This window comes from Perissodus microlepis, chromosome 12 (assembly GCF_051167445.1).
Source record: "Perissodus microlepis isolate ML-2025 ecotype Zambia chromosome 12, ASM5116744v1, whole genome shotgun sequence".
Taxonomy (NCBI): Eukaryota; Metazoa; Chordata; class Actinopteri; order Cichliformes; family Cichlidae; genus Perissodus; species Perissodus microlepis.
In genome coordinates this window covers 10,081,404-10,093,801 of record NC_140472.1, presented here as the reverse complement: position 1 = coordinate 10,093,801, position 12,398 = coordinate 10,081,404, and the positions used below count along the sequence as shown (strand labels likewise).

At 37.9% G+C, this 12,398-nt stretch overlaps 1 protein-coding gene across 1 annotated transcript in view; it reads left to right on the top strand.

The window, feature by feature from the left end:
• Positions 1-12,398, top strand: part of LOC146375793 (voltage-dependent N-type calcium channel subunit alpha-1B-like) — a 285,946-nt gene that overhangs the window by 170,781 nt on the left and 102,767 nt on the right. Inside the window, exons 29-31 of the mRNA XM_084946389.1 lie at positions 931-1,091; positions 1,203-1,340; positions 11,071-11,272. Coding sequence (XP_084802515.1) covers positions 931-1,091; positions 1,203-1,340; positions 11,071-11,272 — 501 coding nt within the window. The remainder of the gene's footprint in view (positions 1-930; positions 1,092-1,202; positions 1,341-11,070; positions 11,273-12,398) is intronic.

Sequence of the window (12,398 nt, the reverse complement as noted above, 5' to 3'; positions counted from 1 at the left end):
GCCATACAGTTTTGAAACCATTAGTTCCAAAAACAGTGATCTTTGTCTCATCACTCCAGATTATAGAGTCCTAGTAGTCTTCATCTTTTTCAGCATGGGCCCTAGCAAATTCTAGGCGTGCTTTTTTGTGCATGGGCTTTAGGAGAGGCTTTCTTCATGGATGATACCCATGCATGCCATTCCTCTGAAGTGTGCGCATCAGAAGACGCTCCTGTCAAGATGTTAACTTACGTGGAGGGCCTGGACGTCTCTGTACAATGGTTGCATTTCCATCTTTTTTAAATTTTTGGATCACTTTTGCTACAGTACTTTGACTGATATGTAAAGCTTTGCTGATCTTATTGTAGCCCTCACCTTTTTTGTGTAAAGAAATTATTTCCTTTCTCAGATTTTGTGACATTTCTCTTCCATGTGGAGCCATTGCTGACAGCATGAAATGGGAAGGGCTTTTCTTTGTTAATTAATGTCCTTTTATAGTCACCTGTCTGCTGGACATCTCTTAAATGAATCATTAGACTCACCTGTGCTTGAATGCCTGTTAATTCGAATTTTGAAGTCTTAAGCGTGGCTTTTCTCCTAAGACTATAATTGGGGTGTACTCAATTTTGCGACATGGGCTTGAATGAATTTGTTAGGAAAATCACTTTTTTGTGTGCACAAATAAACAAATCTTGTTTGCAATCAATGGCCCACATTTGTGGGAATATTTTGTAGTATAGTATCTCATAGAAAGGAAACTAAAGGTTTTCTGACAAACGTAGTGGGGTGTACTCATTTATGCTGAGCACTGTAGCAGTTAATTAGTAGTCATTTTGTAGACAGCTCTAGTTAAGAAAGCAGCATAGTAACAAAACAACCAGCATTAAATCATATTTACAAATTTTGTGTATTCTTCTTCATTTAAAATTTAAAATCTGTTTGTGTCCTCAGGCGGTGTTTGACTGTGTGGTTAACTCTCTGAAGAATGTGCTGAACATCCTCATTGTTTACATCCTCTTCATGTTCATCTTTGCCGTCATCGCAGTTCAGCTCTTCAAGGGGAAATTCTTTTATTGCACTGATGAGTCCAAAGGCCTGGAGAAAGACTGCAAGTTGGTCTAAAAAAATCCCCACATCCTCACTTCATATTTTAGAGCTTAAGTAACTAAACTTTCAAATGCTACTTATTGTGTGCCTGTCTCCACTTGCTTTATTTCTTACAGAGGACAATTCCTAGATTATGACAAAGACGAGGTGGCCGCCATGCCCAGAGAGTGGAAAAAGTATGAGTTCCATTATGACAATGTGCTGTGGGCTTTTTTGACCCTCTTCACTGTCTCGACCGGGGAGGGCTGGCCAACGTAAGTACAGCTAGTCTGATTATTAAAATGTATTCAATGAAAAACAGGGCTTGTCCAGGAATGTAGTTCCTTGTTCATAAATGTAGCCTTACATGATTCCAATGAGAAAACTAACTATTTAAAAATGCAAATAAAACTGAAAATAAAAACTTACCAAGACAGAAGTTCATCCAAATATTCAGAAGGCTCTGGTATGATGTTCAAGCCAACAAGCAGAAAACCCAATACATTAATCAGAAAAGATCATAGCATAATAAAGTTCAATTTTATTTATACAGGACCAAATGACACTAACAAACCCTTCAAGGTTTATATTGTGAGGTAAAGACTATGGAAGCTCTTTTCCACCACACAAAAAAAGTATCCATAACTTGAAATTTTGAGTTATTTACTCGAAATTTCGACTTATTAACTCAAAATTTTGAGAAAAGTAATTAAAAAATTTGAGTTAGCTCTGCCAATTAGCAATCTACATGAACAATGTCATTTTGTTGTTACCTGGAAGGATATGGCACAGAGGAATGCCTACTCAAAACCGGATCGCAACAAATTGGCACTTTCGAGAGTATGTTTGCCGATAGTAATGCCATGTGATTCGGCTAATAACACAAGGACTTCATTGTTACGTCCCAGTCTAGGGGTACAGGAACGTAACATAAGAGTTAAAAAAGGAAGTGAACCCGCCCTGGGCCCCAAAACCATACACAGAAAAAACTATTTCTTAGTGAACGGTGGTTTATTTTTCTACACTGAAAATGAAGCTCCGGGGTGAACAAAGGCCAAAATAACAAACAAAACAAGCTAAGTCAGGTGAGGAGGTGCTATCTAAAACCCTATGTGAAACAAAAATCAAACAAAAGACAAACGCTACACCTAACTCCCTAACTGAAATAAACAGGAGAAAACAGTACAAGGAAAAATAATAAGGCAGCTCACCCCTTCTGTTTCAGTGCTATTTACAATGTGCTATTTACAAGTGAAAACTAATGTACACACTATGTACAAAGCTCAGTAAGTCACGAGAATCACAAATATCACAGAGTTTGGAGGCCAGGGTCAGGTCTATGCTGCTGTCAGTTGCTGCCCCGAACAACTGCTGGTGAGGGATTTTTAAAGCAACCATGATCAGGGGACCAATCAGCAGCCGTCAGCTTATCCAATCAGGGACCTGCAGGGACTTAAAGACACAGACAGAACAAGAAACAGCCACCAAGAGACATTATGCCCAGGGCCGTAACTCAAAATTTTGAGAAAAGTAATTAAAAAATTCGAGTTAGCTCTGCCAATTAGCAATCTACATGAACGATGTCATTTTGTTGTTACCTGGAAGGATATGGCACAGAGGAATGCCCACTCAAAACCGGATCGCAACAAATTGGTGCTTTCGAGAGTATGTTTGCCGATAGTAATGCCATGTGATTCGGCTAATAACACAAGGATTTCATAATTTCTGAAGCCACACTGAAAATACTCAGCAATTTGTGCATTCATGACTGGCTGTAATACTGGTAGCTTAGCTATGTCATTTGTAGCTGAGGGCTTCAGCTTCCGGGTAACAAGGAAATGACATCATTCACGTAGATTACCATGTAGATTACCGACTGGCAGCACTAACTCAAAATTCCGTGTTACTTATCTCAAAATTTCGAGAAAATAACTTGAAATTTCGGCACTAACTGGCGCTAAATGGAAGGAGCATATAACCCCAGCCTCTTTACACTGGGTCACTGTTCCTTACAGGATCCAATTTAAACTCTTACTTTTTTGTTTTTAAGGCACTTACCGGCCAAGCCCCTTCTTACCTGTCTGAGCTCCTAATTATTTTTGCTCTAGAGAAAACCATGAGGTCCAGTTCAAAACTCATGTTGTCAATTCCACGGACTACTTCATTCTTGTGGCGACAGAGCCTTCTCTGGCAGGTCGCAGACTTGTGTTGTGCATGGTGAACCAATGCAGGAATTGAGCCATATATTCGGTGTGGGGGAGATTACCCTCTTTATGACCAAGGATGTTGTTAAAAACAGTTGTGAGCAGGAGGTCACACAAACGCACCCCCATGACACACACACACACACGTGCACACACACACACACACACACACACACACACACACACACACACACACACACACATAGTGCCTTGTCTTTTGTAACCAAGGGGGGTAACCAATACAACACAAGCACCTCCCACCTTTATGGTGGGAGGTGCTTGTGTTGTGTTGTATATTGTAACAGTTTTTCAATAAAAAAAACTGTGGTGTAGAAGTGAACTTATAGTGAACCTTGCCAAAATGTGAGTGTGCTTAGGCCACAGTGACTTGGGTGAGATGGTTGGACAGGGGCAGATACGACTGGTAAGAGCCAGAGTAGAAATTATTGATCAGTTCCCTCCTCCTACTCCTACTACTCATCAAAGTATATGTCACCACTGCTATACTGACCTGTTTTCACCTCTTGTAAATAAAATAGTTTATGCATACCATGAATGGGCTTCCTCTTTTGTTTCAAGCTACTTGTAAAATAATATAGAGAATATAAGAAGCTGCAAAAGGGTGCCTAACTCAAAATGAGATGAACCAAACAAAAAACAGCTAAATTTAAAATATCTGACGTTTAAATAATAAATAAATAAAAAATATTTTATTTGTATAGCACCTTTCTAGACAGAATCACAAAGTGCTGCACATAAGATAACAAATAATCAAAGGGTAAACCAGACAATATAAAACAGGCAGAAATTTAACCAAAAACAGTTTTAAAAAGGTGAGTTTTGAGTTGTTTTTTAAAAACAACTACCAAGTCCACGGTTCTTAATGTATGAAGGAGAGAGTTCCACAGTCTCGGGGCCACAGTGGCAAAAGCTCTGTCACCCTTTGTTCTCATCTTAGTCTGTTTTATAGCAAGTAAGCCCTGATCAGATGACCTCAGGGACCTGCTAGGGACATAGGGCTGTAGCAGATCGGAGATGTAGGGTGGTGCCAGTCCATGCAAGACTCTAAATGTCAAGACCAGGATCTTAAAATGTACTCTAAATTCAACAGGAAGCCAGTGTAGCTGAAATAGCAATGGTGTCACATGTGGATACTTGGAGGTTTTGTCAACAGCCCAGCTGCAGTGTTTTGCACAACCTGCAGACGATCCAGAAAACCTTTGCTTAGACACATAAACAAAGAGTTACAATAGAGATTGACAGAACACGTGACTTTCGCGCATTGCATTGTGAGTACGAGTGGCAGCAAAATCAAAACACTGCATCAAGCGCTAGCATTTCCAGCACTGGTAATCATTAATTCTGCGGTTTTAATCCCTACCTGCATTTTATTTGCCCCAAAAACAGTTATGTACAAAATGACGGAGAACACGGCAAAGACAGACTTGACGAAAACGCAAAAAAAAAAGTATGAGGAAAAATCAAAGGAGTGAAAGGGTTAGACCCATACGTGCATACAGAGTGGAGTAAGGACGTTAGCGTGCTGCCCAACTTTCATCACGCACATATTTATTATTGTATGGTCCTAAGTCTGAGTGCATACACTCACAAAATGTTTAGTAACTTCAGATCCCTGCAACAAGCCCAGGTCCAGTTTACTTTGGTGATTTGGACTATTCCATTTCACAGCTGTTGTTAATTTTCTTTCCTTTATCTCCTGTACAGGCCAACGCAATCTATTTGTCTTTTTAGGTTGTAGTATTACACAACATTTTCAGATCTAATAGAAATAAAATTAGTGTTTCATAATTCATTAAATTTATTGTCTTTATTTATAACTGGCCATATTGTTTCATTCTATTATAGAATCTTACAAGAAAGAGGCAAAATTGTATTCCATTATGCTTTATTAGCAAATCAATAATGCAAAAAACACCAAAAAACATTGCAAAATAACATACTGGAAAACAGTTATTCATCACTTGATTGCTTCAATACAACCCTTGGACACATATATACGGGACTTTTTGTGGCTGTTTTGATATCGCTCTCTCTCTTAACCAATCAAATCTCGCTGTGGTAGCAGCTTTAAACTTAGTATGACCCAGGTTGATAGAGGGTTCCCAGTCTGGATCGCATTCCAGCATTTAGGCTGGTTTTCCTACAAAACACTACAAATATTAGCCCGCAAAGCCACAGTGAACAAAGCAGCATAGCGAAACCAATTCAATTAAAATCAATATAAGGCTTAATTGTAACCTACATCAACAATTATGTTATGATAAATTACGTAATAACTACAACACAAGACTCTTTGGAAATGCTTGGAGCAGACTTAAATGTGAGCTGGAGTGTTCTGGAATGTTATATTTGGTCTTCGAATAGCTGCAATCCAGGCCATCTGTCTGCTCTTTGTTACATTGGAAACATGGCTTGAACAGTTTCTCTTCCATGACGTAATCCGATAAAAAACAATCTCTTTACCCGTCAGCTTCCCGTGGCTGTCTTGCGACCGGCTATTGCAGTTAATAATACAACAGCTTCTTGCCATTCTTTGTGTTTCTTTTTATTGCTGTGTGACTGTTTTCATGTGAAAGCCTGCATGCGCTAGTACCGCTTGCCACTCGTACCTACAATCCTTTGCAGTTTTACCCCGGAAATGACGTCACATTTTCGATCTCTATAGTGAGGAAATAAATGCATGTATAGCTATCTCCAGTTTCGAGCAAGATAAAATAGGGCTTAACACATTTCTTAAATGATAAAAACAAGACCAAACCAGAGATTTCACATGCCCATCCAATGTGAGAGTCGAGTCAAAAGTGACACCTAAATTCCTGATAGAGGATTTAACATACACAGAAAGAGGACCAAGGGCTTTCGCTATCTGGGATACAAATCTGTCCAGAGCACATATTAGTTTTCCCCTCGTTGAGTTGGAGGAAATTTACAGCCATCCAACGTTTGATGGAATCTAAGCAGTCATTTAAAAGCTGAAGGTTAGATAAATCCTGGGGCTTAAAAGAGATGTACAACTGAATATCATCAGCATAACAGTGATAAGAAATGTCCTCAAAAGAGCCCATTATATGCTGGAGGGGGAGAAGATATATTAAGAACAATAAAGGCCCCAAAACCGAACCCTGAGGGACACCATAAGTAAGGGAGGCAGAGGATGACCTAAAATCAGAGACCATCACAGAAAAAGATCGGTTATGTAGATATGAGGAGAACCACTCCAAGACAGTACCCGATACACCAACCCAATATTTAAGCCTTTCGAGGAGGATGTGGTGGTCAACAGTGTCAAAAGCCGATGTTAGGTCCAACATAAGTGGGACCAAGCATTTTCCTGCATCATTATTCATCAAAATGTCACTTGAGACCCTAAGAAGGGCTGTTTCTGTGGAGTGAGCTCTGCGAAAGCCGGACTGAAACTTATCGCAAATGCTATGTTTGTCCAGAGTTGCTATAAGTTGCTTAGCCACAACCTTTTCAAGAAGCTTAGCAATTAAGGGTAATTTAGAGATAGGTCTGTAGCTGCTCCAAAGAGATGGGTCTAGCGGAGGTTTTTTTTTTAAAGTGGGAGAATAGCAGCATTTTTAAAATAAACCGGAACTATACCAGACGACAGTGAAGAGTTGATTAGAGTGAGCACAGATGGACCAATAATTACCAATAATGACTAGAGGTGGGAATCACCATACATCCCACGATACGATATTATCACAATACTTAATGCACGATACGATATTATTGCAATTTTTAAAAATATTTTGCGATATTCAGATTCTGTACATAAAGGTGAACTTTATCAATTTTCATTTTATCTAATATCAAAGTCTCGCACTCAGTCTTTCTCTCATTTCAGTCAGTTTTATTGTTGACAAACTGAACGGTTTGTATTACAGTCTAGTCCAACTTAACTGAATGCAACCATCTGGTACAATTATAGCTATTCTGAACTATGCAATTTATGAAAACTATGCAGCCCATTCAGCAACTGAAGAATTTGAAAGTAAATTAAAACAAAATATAATTTTACATTAAATAAAAAAGTTTTAAACTTAATTAAAATAAAACATGTCTTAAATTAAAATAAGTAAACTGTCATGTTTATTGCTGCCAAAAAAAAGTTAAACACATTTGGACAGTGAAGGAATGTCAGGATTCTTGCTCAGAAAAAGGAGCTGATCAACATGCTCTGAAGTCAGAGCACAAAAACTTTTTTTGTAACAAAATATCGATTTCTGCTGTCCCTGTATCGATTCATTATTAGCAAACAAAATATCACGATACTACACAGTATCGATTTTTTCCCCCACCCCTAATAATGACCTGACACTTAAGGGGAATGCTTACATAAGTAATATGCTAAAATAATATAGCAAGTCAATAAGACTTTACAAACCAGGATTAGCTTTTGTAAATATTTTCCTAGAAATAATTTTTTTTATACATTTCCCAGTGTTATAACACTGTTACATCACAGTCTTTCAACACCAACTGTCTGCCATCTACAATCCAGTTTTGAGAACCCTTCCCAGGTGCCTTAATGCCCACTCACATCTTCTATCAGGTGATCTCAATAGGTCACATGATAGGGTGAGGCAACGTCTCACAATGGTTTACCTGAAATCTCTGCTAATAATGACCCACACCCTTTTTCACACCTTGGCGCATGTGATGAGCTGTCTGATCAATAGTGGGTCAACAACCCTCTTTAAGGGATAACTCTCACTAGTGTTTAAATACCTGGAACTCTACCATTTTTTAATGAATGGTGGAAATGAAAGTTTCAGAAGTTTCACAGATGAGAGATGAAATGTCTTCAACAAATTTAAAGAACTCCAGTGCTTTTTATTTCATAGATAGCTCTGTGAGTAATTTTCTGTAAAACGATATATAACGCTTGGCCAGGACTTCTTCTCAAAGTCCATTACAGTGGGTAAAATAAGTATTGAACATGCCACTAATTTTATATTATATATATTTCGAAATGTGCTATTGACATGAAATTCTCAAAAGATGTCAGTAACAATCCATCCAGTCCACACATGCAAAGAATCAAACCACAGATGACAGAGAGACAAAATATTGAACACATGAAAAACAGGAAATGCAAAAAGGCATTAAAAGTCATGACACAAGCTGAAATGTATCAGTAATTAGAAAGCAATCCTGCCACTTAGTGCAAATTAATATTAACTCGTTCAGTCTCAGCTGATGGCATATAAATAGGTGTCATACAAAAAACATCTCATGATGGACAAACTAGTGAGCTCTCTCAACTGTACAACCTTATTGCAAAATGGGCTGGTGCAATTGGTTACAGAAAAATTTCTAAACTGCTGAAGGTTCCAGTGAGCACTTTTAGGCCCATAATGTGGAAGTGGAAAGAACATTTCATCATAAACTGGCCACAACCAGTGTTGGGAAGGTTACTTTTAAAATATATTTCACTACAGATTACAGATTACATGCCCCAAAATGTATTTTGTAACGTATTCCGTTACGTTACTCAATGACTCAACGTATTCTGAATACTTTGGATTACCTATCATGCTTTTTACAACTACTGTACTATGACTGTACTATTGCTGTGTGAATTATGACTTTTACTGAAGGTTACTCGCCATACCAATACCGACTAGATTTTTAAATCTTAATATAAATGAGTAACAGTAGGGTGGACATTAGGTAAGGCTGCACTTTTTGCAGCGATCTCCTATAGAAAACTATTCCACGCGTATATAAAACAGGTCCGCGGCTCCGAACCGTAGTAAAGGGACCTCTGGCTAATATGTCGGGTTCCGCGTCGGTCTCATAGCCGAAAACTAGCTTTACTTTGTTGTCTGGGTCAACTTTGCTAGCGAGAGACAGAGAGAGGCGTTGAAAGGCTGCTCCAACGGAACTTATTTTTTTCGGAGGAAAACACGAAAAAAGTGTACAGCCGAGTCTTAATAGCTTACTTATAACTGGGCTCGTCAGGCACTCTTTTTGGCTGCAGTGGTTATTATTATATTTGCATGCTTCCAGCTCCCGTTTCTGCTCGGTGACAGCTCGTACTTTTCCTTTTTCTCCCTCCCTCGCTCACAGACACATAACGGGTACGGCAGTCCATTCTCCCTGCAGAAGGGACTACACTGTCCATGAAGCTACATTCTTTAGGGCTATGCCTGTAACACTCTGCCTATTGCCTTCATATTAAATCATTTTTGTGAATAATTTTTAAAAATATTTCTTCACGTCATTATGCGGGCCGCAAGTAGAGGTGACATGGGCCGCGAGATTGAGACACAGGCCTCTTAATGCGTGTTTTGTTTGGGGCGTGGAAACCAAAAATAGAGAGGGCATAGTCGAACATATGAAACAGGAAAATACCGCCGTGTAATCACTTTATTTCAGCAAAGTAACTGTATTCTAAGTACCACCTTTTTAAACGGTAACTAACGGAATACAGTTACTCATATTTTGTATTTTAAATACGTAACGGCGGTACATTAATTTCGTTACTCCCCAACACTGGCCACAACCAGGTGTTCCCTGCAAGATTTCAAAAAGAGGAGTGAAAAAAAAATATCAGAAAAGTTGTCCAAGAACCATGGACCACTTGTGGAGAGCTAAAGAATGACCTGAAATCAGCAGGTATAATTGTTTTAAAAGAAAAAAAAAATGCCCTCAACTGCCAAGGCCTGTATGCATGCTCACCAAGCATCACTACATTGCTAAAGAAAACGCATGTTGAAACACAATTAAAGTTAGCTGAGCAACATTTAGAAAAGCCTGTGAAAAACTGGGAGCATATATTCTGGTCAGATAATAACAAAATTGAACTCTTTTGATGCCATAATACACACCATATTTTCAGGTTAAAAGGGAAAGCTTATCACCTCAAACATACAACCCCAAGAGTGAAGTTTAGAGGAAGGAACATCATGGTGTGAGGCCTGTTTTTCATCATACTGCACTGGCACCACTTATTTTAATTGAAGGAAAGATCAATGGAAAATGTATCAGTGTATCAAGACATTGTTGATAAAAAATCTGCTGCCATCTAACAGGATGACGGGGATGAAATGAGGGTGGATGTTTCAGGAAGGCAATGATCCCAAACACACACTCAAAGAAACTCTCAACTGGTTTCAGAGAAAGAAAATAAAACTGATAGAATCGTGCAGTCAATTACCTAACCTGAATCCAATCTCATCTATGGAAAAGAAAAAGAACCTTAAGGATTTGAAGCCAATGCGTACAACTAGTTTCAATAAGCGTGTTCACTACTTTTTCCCTGTGTCATTTGTCATTAGTATATATAACTTAATTTAGGGATATCAGTGTCTGATTTCTTTGCATGTGTGAACTGGATGGGTTGTTACCAACTTCTGGTAGTAATTCATGTCAACATCTCATGTCAACAGCAACTTTAGAAATATATATACAGAAGACTGGTGACGTGTTCAGTATTTGTTTTACCCACTGTATATACAGCTTATTTCTCGTAACCTGAAGGCTTTTGTTTTCTTTTTGTTTGTTTTTTAGTTTTTTGCAATTTGCCTTTATTAGTCAAATTTGCCTTGATAGTGAAAGTGAGGAGAGGGGGAAGACACACAACAATCCCCACTATCATGTAGTCTGCTCTAGCTAATAGCTAATTTTACTTTGCTTTAACTAAAGAATTGTTTCACTTTGTTCTCTTGGGAAACACACACAGCAACGTTTCCTAGCCTGAGTTATATAGTTTATAATGCTTAGCTTAAAGTGATTGCATGGATATGTTCCTGTACCTTCCTTGCTGCAGTGTTCTGAAGCACTCCGTGGATGCCACCTTTGAAGACCAGGGTCCCAGTCCAGGCTATCGGATAGAAATGTCAATCTTCTACGTGGTCTACTTTGTCGTTTTCCCCTTCTTCTTTGTCAACATCTTTGTTGCTCTAATCATCATCACCTTCCAGGAACAAGGAGACAAGGCCTTGTCTGAGTGCAGCCTGGAAAAAAATGAGGTAAAGAGCTCAGAAGTTTTTAGTATTACAATATGTACCTGATTTTCTCTTTTTCCTGGTATGCAGTATTACTGCATACCAGTATGTTATAATGTACACGGTATGAAGTATGTTGTGAATATTCTATAACTATAAGTATGTACAGGCTGTAGTGAGTACAAGCTATGTACAGGCTATGAACAGGATATAAATATGAAATAAAAAAAAAACTACAGAAATCTGAGATATACAGTTATACAGAAATGTGAACTATGCAAGTTATAAACAGATGTAGGATTAAAAATTATCGTATGTACAGAATGATTATTTACACAGAACTATACAGTAGTGCAGTTAAGATAAGTGAGATATGTGGATAATTTCTACAGAGGCTATATAAAGTGCTAGTGGTTGTGAGTGGTGGTTCAGTCCATGTTATTATTGTGTGTTTGAGGGTACGGTTGTCCATCTGTCTTACAAAGTTTGAACATATATAATGATTGCTGTGTAACTTTAGCTTCATAAATCAAATTGCTTTAAACGCTACGTCCAGATGAACAGAATCAACTTTTGGAGATTTACTTACCTGGATGATTGAGCATGCATCATGAAATTGCTTTAAACTTTCAGAATCGGTCTGCTCTATCTAATAGCTAAAAACAAATCATAATCTGTAATTTGAAAACTTCACCAGGTACATTATTGGCTTGCTAAAATATGAAAAATAACTAAAGCTGTCTATATTCGAGCGCACGCTAATAAATGCAAATGAAGAAAATGCTATTTTCATTAAACCTTCATGTTGGATTGAGCAAATATGAGAAACTGAACCACAAAAAATATTAATAGATTGTATGGGCAGAAATCTGTGCCATCAGAAACTGAATTTGAATAAGTTAAATTTGAATTTGAATTGCTCAGATTGAATCTGAATTGTAACTTGAATAAATGCTTTTGAAAACTGAATTATTATTATTATTATTAGTCTAATTTGAAATTGAATTTATGGTTTGAAAATGATCATCACTAAATTGAAATTGAATTTTATATTTTGAAAATGTATTGATTTGCTTTGAAACTGCATTTTATCCTTTAAAAATTCAGCTCTCGAATAATTTCAGTTTCACTTCTCACCATTCAGTTTCAG